Below are 16915 nucleotides of genomic sequence, written 5' to 3' on the forward strand. Positions count from 1 at the left end.
TTGAATTTTTGTCTGGAGGCTGAACTCCTGGAGGTAAGAGCGGAAAGAAACACCTATCTGTTTACTCATTTACCAAATCTGGTTCAAGCAGATAAGTTCAATTATTGTACTTTACGTCTTCTTTTATTCTGGATTGCGAATTGTATGTGGTATTTTGGTTATAGCTCTTCATATGCAATGCACAGGAGAGCAATTCTTATGTTTAAAAAAGATTACAGCAGTTTATATCCCTGCTCTTAATCATTAAGAAATTACTCAGATGTAACAGATTCATTTCTTGAACAAAGAGTTTATATTACAGTATTTGTGTTTATTTATTGCCCTCTAGAAAGAGAAGAAAAGCGTTTCCTTTTGAATTTGTAGACATTTTTGAGTAATAACCCAAAGCTTTTAAGTTTTGTCAACATGTGTGCAGAGGTCAAAACAGGCCCATAACCAGCCATACTAGCACATTCCATGGAGGGAAGATGAGACAGAGAAAAGTTGTGCTGCTCCTTCTGTTTCCATTTCAACTAGTGCTTGTCACTTACTTATGAGTTTGTCACTTAAAAGCTTTTCTGCTTAATGAAATCAAAAGCATGTATAATGAGATCAACGACAAGGAAAAATAAAACATACAGAATGAAAAAGCAATAGTGAAAAGCAACATTGAACCTGACAATGCTAGAAAATGATGCTTGTCTAATGAATGTTTCGATGTAAAATATTTGTTGATTTGCATCTTACAGAACTTCTTTCTAGCTTGGACATACTGTTATTTTTTCTGATGGCAATGCTGTGACAGCTGGTGGGGAAAGTATGTACAGAATTGTGAAAAAATGCTATGGTTGTCCTGAATGGAGAATGCATGGGGCAGGGTGGATGTGGAAGCACCAGGAGTGGCAGAAGAAGGGCTATTGGAATGGCTTAGGGTGACGGCACCTGGATGAGCAGCCTGTCAAGGTTACATCTGTGGACAGCTTCTCAGGACATCTGGATCGGCAGAGCTCCACCTTACTTGGGAAGGCGAACACTGCAACTCTTAGCGTTCCCCTTTCTCCTTCGTCCTTCATCCCCCAAGGTTTTATTGCAGACCACAAGGTCATATAGTGTGGGGTATTCCTTAGGTCAGTTGGGGTCAGCTGTCCCAGCTATGCCCCCTCCCAACCTCTTCTGCACCCCCAGTCTACTTGCACAGAAGTCCTTGATGATGTGTAAGCACTGCTCAGCAATAGCTAAAACTGGTTTTGTCACAAATCCAAAACATAGAACTACACAAGCTACTATAAAGAAAATTAACCCTATCCCAGCTAAAACCAGTAGAGAGGGCATCCCAACATCATGGCTGCACAAGATCACCACAAACTATTTAGTGTAAGTGGAAATAGTAGAACTTTTCAGTGTACAGACCAACAACTCTCCTGCAAGCTAGTCTAGCCAAGATGTAACCAATATTTATTCTCTGTGGAAGTAACAAGGGGCTTCTACACACAGACTGCTGGTGATCTTCATCCACACCTAGAAGGCAGTTCAGCTCTGGAGTCCCTAACACAAGAAGGACATGGAACTGCTGGAGTGAGTCCAGAGGAGGGCCACGAAGATGATCCGAGGGCTGGAGCATCTGTCTATGAAGACAGGCTGAGAGAGTTGGGGCTGTTCAGCCTGGAGAAGAGAAGGCTCCGGGATGATCTTATTGCAGCCTTCCAGTACCTAAAGGGGGCCTACAGGAAAGATGGAGAGGGACTTTTTACAAGGGCATGTAGTGATAGTACAAGGGGAAATGGCTTTCAACTGAAAGAGGGAGATTTAGATTAGATGTAAGGAAGAAATTTTTCCCTCTGAGGGTGGTGAGACACTGGAACAGGTTTCCCAGAGAAGTTGTAGATGCCCCATCCCTGGAAGTGTTCAAGGCCAGGTTGGATGAGGCTTCGAGCAACCTGGTGTAATAGACAGTTTCCCTGCCCATGGCAGGGGGTTGGAACTAGATGATCTTTGAGGTCCCTTCCAACCCTAACCATTCTATGATTCTATGATTAATAACCTATGAGTGAGTGTAAGTCAGATTTGTGCATGGCCCAGCTCAGAAAGTTTCAGAAATAATTTTTTCCTTTGGTGTCTCATTACCTAAAGGTGGCACTTTCCCAACGAGCCTCCTTGCCTTTGGTGACAGAGAGCCTTCTCTGGCAGAGCAACTGTAATGAAGTCCCAGGTTACTTTCTCTTATCAGCTCTAATCACAGGCAGCACAAAGCTATTTCTCACTGCGAAGGGGATGTACAAATGAGAGGTGTTAATGAGGCCACAATTTGTACTCAAGGTTTTGATAAATCAGGAGAACACATGCAAAATGCCTCATGCTGTTGTCCGATCAGATGATGAGTGAGGTCTGGTGAAGCAAAATGCACCTGATGGCAATCTCAGAGTGTCATCATGTAAATGAAATGCAAAGGGTATTATTAAATTCCTTATCAACACTTTTAATTAATGACCTTATTAAACACTTCCCAGATGGCTACCTTTTTCAAAACAAATGAATCTCCAGTGGGTGATTTCATATGTTCTAACTTCCCTGAAAACTTGTGCAAACAATTACTCCAGCATGATGAAAAGATCTGTTTCACCAGCAAACCTACATCTGCACGTTTTGCCACCAGTGAGCACAACTTGCAATGTCACCTTCCTCTCATCCTTTGTACAAAACTGACAGTAAATTTCAGAGTCATGGACTGCTGCCTGTCCCCTCTGCCTTAGTGCCTGTAGCTCGTGTTTTGATGGTTGTAACACGGTGCTGCAGTCTGTGGGCTGCCACCTGCTAAGGCCTCACGCAGGGTGATCCCATCTGCGGCCAAGTCTACTGGCCTGCCCCTCAGTCACCAGATGCAGCAGGACAGGGGAAGAGAAGGAACACCGACTGTCCAGGCAGGACACTTCTAGAAGCCTCACAAGGAAAGCCTTGCTCCAAAATGTAGTATTTTTAGTCGTGGCAATATGGTGAAGTTCCCACTGACTGGAAAAGGGGACACATAGCCCCTATCTTTAAAAAGGGGAAAAAAGAAGACCCAGGGAACTACAGGCCAGTCAGTCTCACCTCTGTGCCTGGCAAGATCATGGAGCAGATCCTCCTGGTGACTATGCTAAGGCACATAGAAAATAAGGAGGTGATTGGTGACAGCCAACATGGCTTCACTAAGGGCAAATCCTGCCTGACTAATTTGGTGGCCTTCTATGATGAGGTTACAGCATTGATGGATAGGGGAAGAGCAACTGACATTGTCTACCTGGACTTATCCAAAGCATTTCATACTGTCCCACACGACATCCTTATTCTAAACTGGAAAGACATGGTTTTGATGGATGGACCACTCAGTGGATAAGGAATTGGCTGGGTGGTCGCACTCAAAGAGTTGTGGTCAACGGTTCAATGTCCACGTGGAGGCCAGTGATGAGTGGTGTTCCTTAGGGTTCAGTACTGGGACCAGTGCTATTTAACATCTTTGTTGGAGACATGGACAGTGGGATCGAGTGCACCCTCAGCAAGTTTGCAGATGACACCAAGTTGTGTGGTGTTGTGGACACGCTGGAGGGAAGGGATGCCATCCAGAGGGACCTTGACAGGCTGGAGAGATGGGCCTGTGAGAACTTCATGAAGTTCAACAAGGCCAAGTGCAAGGTCCTGCATGTGGGTCGGGGCAATCCCAAGCACAAGTAGAGGCTGGGTGGAGAATGGATTGAGAGCAGCCCTGAGGAAAAGGACTTGGGAGTGCTGGTGGATGAGAAGCTCAACATGAGCCAGCAATGTGCACTGGCAGCCCAGAAAGCCAACCGTATCCTGGGCTGCATCAAAAGAAGGGTGGCCAGCAGGTCGAGGGAATTGATTCTGCCCCTCTACTCAGCTCTCGTGAGACCCCACCTGGAATACTGTGTTCAGCTCTGGAGTCCCCAACACAAGAAGGACATGGAGCTACTGGAACGGGTCCAGAGGAGGGCCACGAAGATGATCCGAGGGCTGGAGCACCTCTCCTGTGAAGACAGGCTGAGAGAGTTGGGGCTGTTCAGCCTGGAGCAGAGAAGGCTCCGGGGTGATCTTATAGCAGCTTTCCAGTACCTAAAGGGGGCCTACAGGAAAGCTGGAGAGGGACTTTTTACAAGGGTGTGTAGTGATAGGACAAGGGGCAATGGATTTAAACTGAAAGAGGGCAGATTTAGGTTAGATGTAAGAAAGAAATTCTTTACATTAAGGGTGGTGAGGTACTGGAACAGGTTTCCCAGAGAAGTTGTGGATGCCCCATCCCTGGAAGTGTTCAAGGCCAGGTTGGATGAGGCTTTGGGCAACCTGGTGTAGTGGAGGATTTCCCTGCTCATGGCAGGGAGGTTGGAACTAGATGATCTTTGAGGTCCCTTCCAACCCAAACCATTCTATGATTCTATGATTCTATATAGCATAAATCATTCAGAGTCAGCCCATTACATTACACCTCCTACAAAGACAACGTTTCTTCCGGATGGGAAATCTTCAGGGAACAATTTTGAACTATCTGTGAGGCTTCAGTATGTCGTTTCCTTGTGTGTTTCCTTGGATGTTAAAGGAGTATCTACTTAGTCGGTCTTGCTACTCAACTTGCAGCCTGCAGCTCAATCTTCTTCAGTAGTTCTTATGGCCAAGGGGTCCTGCAGATCTGTCAGATGGTGGGATTTGGTTCCTGAACAACTTTGTGGCACGATGTGCTGTTCCACTTGCTGTTAAACTTGATGCTGGTACTAAACCTGGTGCTAGACAAAGCACTGCTTTGCAAAAAACCTAGGGCATCAGAGTAACGGATTTTTTTGTGGACTGTGCCTGCTGGTGCACAGAAGAACCCGCGTGTTTGTGGTTTTTGCTATAACATATTAAGCACACCAATTCAATAGGGTATAGCATTGATGTTCCTCTCCTTAAATATAATGGTACTTTTTTGTTGTTGTTTTTTTCATAGATTTCATAGATTTCTAGGTTGGAAAAGACCTTAGATATCATCGAGTCCAACCATCCCTAATCCCCATTAAACCATATCCCCAAGTAGATCATCCACCCTTTGCTTAAACACATCCAGGGATGGGGACTCAACCACCTCCCTGGGCAGCCTAATCCAGTGGCTGACAACCCTTTCAGAGAAGAAATACTTCCTAACATCCAACCTGAATCTCCCCTGACTAAGCTTATACCCATTTCCTCTTGTTCTATCACCCAACACTAATGTAAAGAGCCCTTCCCCTACCTTCCCACCATCTGTTCTCAAGTATTTTGTTTTGTTTTGTTTTGTTTTCCTGAAACATATGCTCACTCACTAATCTATTTTTCCAGACTTCACAGTGAATAGTTTTAGCATGAATTCTGGTCTATATAAAATATCAAATCTATATCAAATCCAGACCGTGTTCTTCTCCTCAGGGCAGCAGCCAGAAAGTTTAGGAATTCTTGTATCTTTTTTTACTGTGAATGATCCAGCAAGAGCTAACGTTGCCCTTGGGGGATATATTTCCAATCCTGGCTTCAGGAGAGAGTTCAAGCTCCCACATCCAGGTGGGCACCTGAGTCTGAGAGCTCCCCCATGTTCCTCTTCCTCTCTACTACATCCCCATTTGAACACGCAGGACAGCAAGACACGCTTAAGAGCACCCCAGCCAGCTAATTCACACTCAGCCTCCCTCTTGCAATGCTTCTAACAGCAACAATTAGACCTGTCTTCAAAGCCAGTGATCTATATTCAAAAAATTACTATATTTTTATTCTGTTTTTATTCTTAAATAGCTTGCAACTCAGAAACTCACAGAAATTACCTGCTGTGCCTGCTTGTGGTCAGAATAGACAAGTTTAGTATCTTTTTTTTTTTTTCTTTTGATCTTATCTGTCACAGCCTAAACTATGAGAAAGGATTTCCTACCCCCTTGTGGAGTCCATGGGCAAAAGCAGCTTTCAAGAAAAAGGTCGTCAACGTCTTAAATCGACAGGGGTAAAAAAAAAAAAAAAAAAAAGTAGTTAAAACCTTGGGTCGCAAAAACACCAGCTGAAAACTTTTTGAGTAATAGATGGGTTTATTTTTGCAAGCTCTGTTGATTTTTATCTTATACCTTAATACTGCAGAGCACTTAAATATTTAGCATGAAGTCACTGACTTAACTATGGCTTTAAAGGCAGGCATGTTCTAGAAGGGAAGAAAGTGAGCAATAACATAAGACATCCAAATGGCAATTCTCTGGAGATACTGTGGTAGGATTTCCAAAATAAATTCTTCAAGATTTAAACTAAAGGTTTTGGTTTACAGGCATTAATTTTTCTATTCAAAATGAAAATATGCCAAAGAAGTCAGATAAGTCCAGGTAAACTAATGCTCAATAGTCAGCATCCAGTTTTCAGTTAAAATAGTTTTTTGACAAAAAAAACTCACAACATTATACTCAGTTTTAGTGAAAAATAAATAAATGAAAATAAACGTTCCAAGAAACTACTGACAAAAGGGCATATACAGTTGTAACTGTAATACATTAAAGTAACTTATTTATTCTTTCATTTACATAACCTAATCAAATCATCTCCCCACTGGATGGGTTGCGTGTCAGCCTTCATGCCTGCAGCAGCAACAAAGCATTGATTAAGCATCACAGAGAAAACTGACATAGAAAAGGATATGCAGTTTCTTAAGCGACAGCCGTAAGTCTTTTTAGCTATATATAAACCAAGAGCATTCCAGTTTTTCTTGCAAGAAAGGAGGAGTGTTTTCAGCTGTATTTTTAATTACACATTTCCACCAAAATGCAGAACAGAGAAAATCCAAAGCAGCTTTGGATTTTAATAAGAGAAAGGATATTCAGACACAAAAACAAACCCCAAACCTGAGAGTGCTCCGGGGGGCAGATGGGAGCGGGAAGGAGAAGCAGGGAAGGGAGCCTGTTTGGCTCCAATCGGGAGCAGCCTTCTCTCTCACTCCGTGCCTTCAAGCAGAGGCTGTAGATGCAGCAGCTCTGGCGAAGCCAGCTGAGAAGGGGGCAGCTGGCCAGGGCCACCAGCCCGCATCAGCATTTTCATACCGGGCAGCTGGGGGCATCTCAGCTTCATCTAGGGACATCTGAGCTCCATCCCGAGCTTGGGATCCTGCTCTCAGACACTTTAATTTCAGAGCCCATGCATGACCGAAGGGCGCTGATGCTGCAGGTACCCGACATCAGCGGAGCTAAGGGCCAGATTTTGTCTCCTCTTCCTTCAGTTGGTGGACGAGAAGCTCAATATGAGCCGGCAATGTGCTCTTGCGGCCCAGAAGGCCAACCGCATCCTGGGCTGCATCAAGAGGAGCGTGGCCAGCAGGTCAAGGGAGGTGATTCTCCCCCTCTACTCTGCCCTCGTGAGACCTCACTTGGAGTATTGCGTCCAGTTCTGGAGTCCCCAACATAAGAAGGACATGGACCAGTTGGAGAGGGTCCAGAGGAGGGCCACGAAGATGATAAGAGGGCTGGAGCACCTTTCCTATGAGGACAGGCTGAAAGAGTTGGGGCTGTTCAGCCTGGAGAAGAGGAGGCTCCGGGGTGACCTTATAGCGGTCTTCCAGTACCTCAAGGGGGCCTACAAGAAAGATGGGGAGAGGCTGTTCAGGAGGGCCAGTTGTGATAGGACAAGGGGTAATGGTTTTAAAATAGAGGGAGGTAGATTCAGGTTGGATATTAGGAAAAAATTTTTTACCATGAGAGTTGTAGAACACTGGAACAGGTTGCCCAGAGAGGTGGTGGATGCTCCATCCCTGGAGACGTTCAAGGCCCGGTTGGATGAGGCCCTGAGCAACCTGATCTAGTTGGAGATATCCCTGTTTGTTGCAGGGGGGTTGGACTAGATGACCTTTGAAGGTCCCTTCCAACCCTAACGATTCTATGATTCTATGCTGAGGGATAGAAGTGGCAGTCACAGCACTTGTGATTTCACATTTGTCTCCAGACCCGATGTAATTCTGTAATCATGCTGGTTTAAAGAGACTTCTGAAGATACAAAGGTACGTTTTAAATAAATCAGGAGAGGCAATATTTGACCCAAAACAGAGTTTGTGTGCTCAAGAACATATTTTTCCCCAAAAAACTTTCCCCTATAGATCTTTTTCTTGGAAGTTTAAGCAATTTTGTTTTATCAGGTTTTCTTCCCCAGGACTGGCTGTGTTGCAATGCTTCGGTGAATAATTCATGCTGCCAAATCATGACTTCATCCAGCCTCTGGAGCTCACCGCTGGTGTAGTATTGCTTTGACTTTGTTAGGATTTTAGAGCCTAGAAATGCAAGATACAGTTAACAATTCGGGCCTAGAAACGCAAGGCATGGGCTTTGTCCCTGTGCTACTCACACACACGCACTCCAAAATGGGAGGTAATACGTCTGTGACTGCTTCCATCCATCATCTCCAGCAACTTACTCTCTTATCAAGTTTCTGGTCTGCTCCGTGGTCAAAACTGACTTTTCCTCAGTGTCATGTTATGCCCCACAGCACAGGCAGCTCCGTGAAATCGTGCTGGTACTCTGGGGCTCTCTCAGTTGTGTGTAGCACCTCTCCTTTTTGTCTTGATTTCTTTCTCTTGACTTTGACCCATTGCATTACACCACCAAAATGACCATCCCTATGACAGAAGTAATTTTCTTCGATAGCTAGTCAATTTTATCCTTGTTTGCCTTTGGGACAGTTTTCTCAGGGTTGAATATTGACATTATTGGAGAATATATGGCACCCGTTGCCTGCAGCAGTTTCTGTTTTCCCTTCATACTTAACAAATTTTGAGGAGTCATTCAAAAAATGGCTTCTCCCTTTGCTTCCTCTTTTCCAGACACAGTGATGGTAGAAATACATGTCCACATATTTTCTGCAGCAAGAGAGCATTCCAGAAAAATTACTAAAATTTTCCATGTGTCACAAGAATCAGAATTTCTTTGAAAGTAATGGAAACATCACACGTGATCATGGAAATTTGGGGTTTTTTTTTGTTGTTTGGTTGTTTGGTTTTGTCTGTCTGTCTTGCAATAATTGATATTTTCATTAACTTCTCAGTACCTAAGGACTTGTGCAATGCCTTCTTCTAGCTGGATTATTTCAGCTCTGCCTGTAGCCCTATCATTTACGTTTCAAAAAACCTTTGAAAATGATCATTGCAGGTGCAATATTCAGACTCTTCTATTTTCAATATACTCTACTGCCTTTGTGTGAGAACTTGGTTAGCTAGTCATGCTCTTTATAAATGAATTAGCAACTCGGAATTACTTTCAGAAAACTTTGCAAATATCTGTACGTGTTTATCTTTACAGTATTTGTGTATACTGACAAATAAAAATAAGTAACCTACGGCTGGACGTGCATTCAGCAAGATAACACAATTTGCTAGGAAATGTTGTGTCCAGATACTGGGAAATGACCCAGCACACTGACAGGATACATTATCCAGATTCTCTGCCGTGCGCACAGAGACACAAGCTACACGGCCACCACACTGAAGAACCATTGTGTCCCAGGGCCAGTGTGAACTCTCAAGTTTCAGCCGCATGAGGTAGTTATTCAGATATCACTGTCTGAAAATTAGCACCTTAGTCACCCCGATCTATTAGCCAAACTTTCCAAAAGAACAAGGGGAGCAGAATGGAGCCAAAACGCTTTTTCCAGCTGAAAACGCTCCGTCATCTTTATCCACTCACAGGACTCCACAGTCTTACAAGCGCTGGTAAACCAGCCTCAGTCTGCTTTTGTAAACGTAATTTTTCAGTCTGTAACTGAAAAATGTTTTAGGTGTGGGTTGATTTAGGGTACGATGGTCCAGCTTCTGAGCAACCTCCTCTCTCCCCATGTGCTGCCCTGCGCTGCTTACGAAAGTGAGTTACCATCAGAATAGTCATCTATGAAGGTGGGTACATTGCCTCAGAGGAATTAAAAGTTAGATTTTAAAAAAGGGAGTAAATCAAATATAAATAAAAAAAAAACCCTACCATATTTGTCAAGGTTTCAGGAGCGAAGCTTCAGTTCTCTCCTCCCAGCAGTTACTGCCCCGTGCCCCTTCCCCACAGTCAGGACACCAAAGTGATGGTGGGGTGCTGCCAGGCAGCTGCTCTGTTGTGGGAGCACAAAGGGAGTGTCATCCTATTTGGAGAAGCAGGACATTACAGTGCATCTGGCTTTTCTAATATTTTTATGGGCAGAAAAGTAATTTTAATACCTCATTGTGACAATTAAGTAGAAATTAATATCTCATTCAAGTAACATTACGAGCAGAGCAATGTTGCTAGGTCAGACAGGAAGAAAATGTGTTTCTACAGGCCTCAAGAGTGATGTTGGATGCCCATGGAGATGAGAACATCCTCTCTAGTCTCACAGGCCCCACACCACCCAAGCAAGGACAAAACTGTAGGCAATTACATTGGCCATTTCTGCTTCCTTCAGTGCAAATTGCAGGTCAGTGCTGTGCAGGTGCCTCAAACCAGCAGCAGATGGGCGATGGGGAGGTCTGCTTCAACCTGCCAGGTGCTCTCCTACTCCTTGTGCTACCCAGGGCAGCCAGAGCTGCTCATGCCCAAGGGAGTTCAGCCACCTCTGCCCAGTTTGTGCTGTGAAAAGATTGCCCAGTATAAAAAGGCAGCTTTGCATGGGCCACATCCAGTTGGTTGAAGGCCATTTGATGCTTTTCACAAGCTGGACTACTTGGTGGCTTGTATTGCAGTATTAACTCTTTGTTCATTTTGTTCTGCCAGTGCTGTGCAGCACATATCTCACTTCTCCTTCTTCCTTCCCTTTTTAACAGCTTAAAATATCTCAAGTTTCTAATTTTTCTTCTGAAACGTTGTCCTAGTTTTAGCTGGGACAGAGTTTTTAACAGCTAGGAGAGCTCCATGTTTTGGTTTTACTCAGAGGCTCACTCTGAGAAGAATGCTGATAGCAAGCTGATGTTTGTGGTTGGAAGTGAAACTCCAAGGACTTTTCAGTGTGCCGGAGTGCAGAAGCACAGTGGGATAAGGGGGGAGCATAGTTGGGACAAGGGGGACACGATTCCCCTTGTGATTTGTGGCAAACTTAAGATTGAGGGCCAAACTGGCCAATTAGTATTCCATATCATGCAGCGTCATGCCCAGTATAAAAGCGAGGGGCAGCCGGGAAGAGGGGCTTTTGCGCTTTGGCTCTTCTGCGCTTGCTGCGCTGTTGCTCTGCTGTTTTTCTTTCTTTTCTCTCTCTCTCTCTCTCTGCCCCTCTCTATTTCGGGGCCTTGCGTTCGTCCGGGATTGCAGCTTCGGGACGAGACGGGCTTCGCATACGAGGGGGTGGTGAGCATCTACATTGTATTAAATCATCTGTATTAAATCATTCTTATCTCAACCCACGGGTTTCACGTTTATCCTTTAATTCTCTCCCTCATTCCTGGGGGTGGGGGAGGGGGAGTGACCAGCTGTGTGTGTGTGTGGGGGGGGGTGTTCAACCTAACCCACGACAAACATGAATTAACAGGCCTTATTAACATGTTGCTTGTTTTGGTTAGGTTATTCCCAGTTGACGTGTTTCGCTTGCTGCAAGCAACAGCAAAGGGAATCGGGAGCTCTGGGGAAGGGCTGTATCAGTTGTACCTGCAGCTCTTTTTTGCAGTCTTGGGATTACCTTCGACACCTGTTATTAATGAATTCTTCTCCAGAGAACTCTTGAACCAGAGTATGTCACAATCAACTTTTTTCTGTGTGCGTTTTGCCTTTTTCTGTCATATTTTTTGCAATTCCTCTGCTGCATTGCTAAACACTAAGTTCACTAAAAACTACACTTTTGGGTCACATTCAGAAAAAAGTTTGGACAGAAAAAATTGTGAGAGGGAATGCTTTGAAGATGAAGAACTACTGGGATTTTTCACTTTATTATGATATTTATAATTTCAAATTTGGCAGAAATTGGAAAAAAAGGAGACAATAAAAGGATAAAAAGATCAAAAACTGAAAGAAAAACATTTTATTTTAAGACAATCCTAGACTGAAACAAATATGTGAGTTAATTTCCAATATAACAGACAAAATATTTGAATTTATTAATTCTTTTTATTAACTTCCTGAACTAAAATATAATTCTTTTACTTCTTTCTCTAATCCACAACCTCCTCAGTTTTGATAGCTCAATGTAGGTCATTTTAGTAAGCCCACAGCCTTCTCATACTATTAAATTCTATTTAGGGATCCCAGACTGACCCTTTTGGAACCTGTGAGGAAAGATTTCTCAGCAAAGGGGCATTAATGATGGCCCTCTTAGAAAGTCCGTAATCCTTTGAAACTGTCTTGTTCTATTTTAAGGAACTCAGACTCAGAGGTTAATCAAAGGAACTTACTGAAACTGTGCAGCAGTTTCAATAAAAAAAGATATTTGCTATGCATGTCTTCACTGCAGGAGATCAAATCATAGCAGATAATACACTTTTCCTTCTATATTTTTTGTACTTTCCTGCTGATCACTAGGACACATAGTAAATTCAACAAAAATGCCATTTGAAATTATATCCAGCAATTTTGTCTGATGAAAGAAGGATAAAGAGAAGGAATATCATGGGAATGATTGGCATTTTTCATTTTATGATAGTGTTCTGACTGTCAAAGTTGATACATGTTAAAAAGCTCTTCTGGTTCCAAGGTATAGAGACCTACATTGTCATTATCTGAGCCTTCTGTTAATTGTGAACTGGTTTCTTTTCCCATGACCAGACGAGAAGAGGGGGAAAAAATGCAAAGTGACTCCAACAAGTAGTGTGCACAGGAAGAGCAAGCTGAGATTGTTTAGTTACATGTTGTTCCCTTTAGGGGTGGTGATAATCACTGCAAAAGCATCATGACAGCTAGACAGGGTAAGCATTTTGACAAGGACATGATTTTACTTGGAATTTGAATGACAAAATACTTGGATGAGAATGATACTTTATTACACATAAAATACAGGAAGAATGAAAACTAACAAAAATGTCAGAGCATCAAGGACAAAAAATCTTTGTTAATATCAAGAGCTATCCAAAAGCCTCTGACAATCTCTATATAAATGATCATTTATAGAAGTGTAGAAATAGGAGAAGGAGAAATAAAGATCTTCGAAGTGTTACAGCAAGTCTCCAGCTAAGCACAGTGTGTCAGAGAACTATGTAAAATTTATACCTTTTTGTACTGGGATTTTTTGATAGAGTGGAAATGTCACCTTAAATGGTTGTTGAAGCAAAACTGGAAAAAAAAAAATCTTTCTATTGCCGGAGATTTTAAATCTCTGTTGTAATAGCCGCTACTCATGTCCCGACATAAAACAGTTTAGATTAGTATGAAAACTGATGCTCACTTTAGCTCTTTCTTATATTAAAAATGCAGTCTAAAAAATTCTACCAGTCTCTCTGCTGGATGACAGTAGCCTTTGGCACATAGGGTCTGAAAAACGTCAAGAGGGAAGGGAGGAGAGCTGGGCAGTGGGCAACTTGTTAATCAAGGAGACTCATAAAGTAGGGAAGACAAAGGACAGCGGTCATATTGGAGAGCTTGTAAAGAACTAATTGCAGAGCAGGGAAGAAGCCAAGCTCTGAGAGACATACCATTGGAGTCCCTTCAGGAGATGGTATGTGGTTGCCCTGACTGAGAAGGAGATGAAACTGGAAGATCTGGGCTTCAGGAAAACTTTCACTGAGAAGTGAGAAGCTAGTTTTAAAACCCCATATCCTGTCTAGGATGAAGAGTCCAGGACTTTCCTGCGTGATATTTGTCTCTATAGAGTTCACATTAAAACAGACTGTTCCACTGCATCAAAGAAATATCACAAAATTTTTCAGGAGGTCTCCACGGGGTGAGAGTCACTCATGCCCCAGGATGAGCTGGCATTAGAAAGAAAGAAAATTCACAGAGAAACTGCAATAAATCTTCAGAGATTCAACAGCAGCTGAGCACATATCTATTTAAGCTTCTTTTTTGAAAATGGCAATTTTTGCCAAATACACAACAGTCTCTCAATGCTCCTAAGGTATATTAGTCACCTACAGGGACTCTCTCTCCATTTGGTTTCCGTAACATCTCACACTTTCCACTCAGGCAGTAGACATGTACTTCAAAAAGGATTTCAGTGCACTGCAGTACCGCTCCCATTCTACGAAAAGAGATGTTTTACTGTAAGTATTCCTGATTTAAAAGTTTATGGAAATACAGTTAAGACAGTTTTACTATTATATTTTGTTGCTGCTGGGAAGGGTGGAAAAGGTGGGAATAATTTCCAGACATTTCAAGAACAAAAATACATATAGAAAAATGTCATATATTTAACTGTAGTTGCCTTACTGTTAAAAATCATACAGTTCAGTTATCTGATTTATTAAAAAGATTACTGGAATAATCCATTATAATCCATTAATATCATATATTTCTTACAGTTCAAATTAAAAATTAAATAACTTAAACAGCAATTTCATAAGTAAAAAGCAGAGGCAATCTTTGGGCCATATAATATTTCTGTTTGCCTTGCTGAATATTTATGTCATCAACACAATGGATATCCACATATATCCCCATAGCCAGAACACTGCCCTGAGGGGTTTTCCTTGCAATCAGATATTACTTGTTTTATAATAATCACTTCACAGCTTCTACTTAATAGAAAGAAACATAACTAAAACAGAACTTCATTTCCAGGGAAATTCACAAGAACCACTGTACCATTTTACTAGAGTCAGCTTTCAAATCCCTTAAGGATCTTTGGCTTGCCATGCCTGATACTCAGCACTGGTTTTCTTTCTAAGGCAGAACTTCTCTTCATTGATTGCTTGCCCACACACCTCTGGGTTTGCTGTATTTCCTGCTCTAATCACGGTATTGGGTGAAGGAAAACCAAAATATAATATAAAAAATGATGCCACAAAAATTGAACATACTAATCTGAAGCTGCTTTACTTCAACAGAGATATAAACCAGATAAATCAGGCTCATTTTTTTGCTTGAAATATGGAAACTGTCCAATGACTTTAAAAAAAGTATTTGATTAAAAGGCATCTCTCCTTCTGACCTGTCTTTTTATCAACTTTTTTTCACTTCTGCTAGAAAGTCAATCCTTTCCAGGCTTGTGGCACAGTTGAGGGAGGCAGTGGGACCTGGGCAGGCTGGCGTGAGCTCAGCCCAGGGCCCTGGTGCTGAGGAGGGGATGCTCACCACCTTGCGCTACGAGGCAAACAGCTCCTGCCCTAGGACCCCGCTTCTGTTGCTCACCAGCCTGGGCTGTAGCACCAAGGACGCTGTTGCATCCTCCGCAGCCAGGAGGAAATGGCCTGCCTCTTGTAGGCAGGATAGGTACCTTAAGTTGAGTAGTTAATTAGTAGTTTATTATCTCAACTCAGTCCAGCTGGGTAAGAATGATTGGTGCCATAATTCCCCCTTTTCATTTTTAGTATTTTTGTTTTCACAAAGGCTTTATGGGTGAGCAGAGACCCGGCCCATTCATCCAACTCCAGCACGCTTCCCTCCCACGAATACCACATTGGGGCTTGCGGCTTTACCTTCTTCTCCGAAGGACTCTCGCTCGAGCTCCCGGCTCCGGCTCTTTTGGCTCGGGCTCTCGGGGCTTCCCAGGGTCTCACGGATGTATCACATTGGGGTCACCAGTTGTTGCTCACCAGCCTGGGCTGCAGCACCAAGGATGCTGTTGCATCCTCCACAGCCAGGAGGAAATGGCCTGCCTCTTGTAGGCAGGATAGGTACCTTGAGTTGAGTAGTTAATTAGTAGTTCATTATCTCAACTCAGTCCAGCTGGGTAAGAATGATTGGTGCCATACCCTTCGGGATCCAGCTGGCCGTTTATCTGGCCTCTGCCATAGGCACACTGACCACCGTGCTGGGGCTGTCGTCATTTCCCATTTCAAAGCCCTGCCCACCCCCTGCTCCTCTCCCTCGCCCTTGCTGACCTCCTCCTGGGGCTGACCGTGCTGCCCTTTAGCACCACCAGGTCCATAGAGAGCTGGTGGTGTTTCGGAGATGACTTCTGTAGGCTGTACACCTTTCTGGACGCACTCTTTTGCTTGACCTCTGTATTTCACCTGTGTTTCATTTCCGTTGTTCAGCACTGTGGGACCCTTTGCTCTATCCCACCAAGCTGACTGTAAGAGTGGCCTGCATTCACGCTGGGGTGGGTGGGCAGTGCCTACGGCTTATACCTCTGTCTTCCTCTACACTAAAGCGATTGCAGAAGGACCAGGCCATTTTTCGTAAGACGTGCCTGGTGTTGGTAGCTGCCCACTACTGTTCAACGAGCTCTGAGGGTGGCTGAACTTCCCAGTGTTCTTCTTTCCTTGCCTCATAATGATAGTTTTGTACGTAAAAATATTTACTATGGCTAACAAGCAAGACAGGCTGATAAACAACATGAATAGGAGTATTAGATCTCAGCTACACATAGGAGCATCCAACAGCGAAAGGAAAACAGCAGAGACTCCTGGGGCAGCTGTAGGAGTCTACCGCCTGTGGTGGGTGCCCTTTACTATTGACACCATGGTAGACAGTCTTCTGGATTTCATTAACTCTCCAGTTCTGTTTGACATCCTAATCTAGTTCACTTCAATTCTGCCTGCAATCTCTTGATCTACATATTCTCCTACAGCTGGTTCAGGAAAGGTGTGCAACTAGTCTTAACTCATGGGATCTTTTGTTTCAGGACATTTACAGTAGACTTGTATCAGGAATGATCACAGCCTTCACACGCACTGTAGAGAATATTGTAGGCCATATCATAGCATTTTTCATCAATATTCTTCAACATCCACTTTGCTAGTATATCTCTTCTTATTTTCTATTTTTTTAAAAACAGTTGGCTTGGGTAGGTCCCAGGTTTAAATAGACATGGTCTTCTGCAACTCATCTTCCACAACATTTGTCCCAGCACACATGCCTTTAATATTAAAGTCTTGCTTTTGTTATGTGATGCC

At 43.3% G+C, this 16915-nt stretch overlaps 1 protein-coding gene across 1 annotated transcript; it reads left to right on the plus strand.

The window, feature by feature from the left end:
* The first annotated feature begins 15753 nt into the window (after window positions 1-15753).
* On the plus strand, window positions 15754-16675 carry TAAR5 (trace amine associated receptor 5). Its single transcript, XM_086631961.1, is given in 5 exon segments — window positions 15754-15845; window positions 15847-16058; window positions 16061-16114; window positions 16117-16536; window positions 16539-16675. Coding segments are annotated over 5 exon segments (915 nt in total).
* Window positions 16676-16915: the final 240 nt, after the last annotated feature.

The sequence above is a fragment of the Tauraco erythrolophus genome, chromosome 2, assembly GCF_009769465.1.
Source record: "Tauraco erythrolophus isolate bTauEry1 chromosome 2, bTauEry1.pri, whole genome shotgun sequence".
Taxonomy (NCBI): domain Eukaryota; kingdom Metazoa; phylum Chordata; class Aves; order Musophagiformes; family Musophagidae; genus Tauraco; species Tauraco erythrolophus.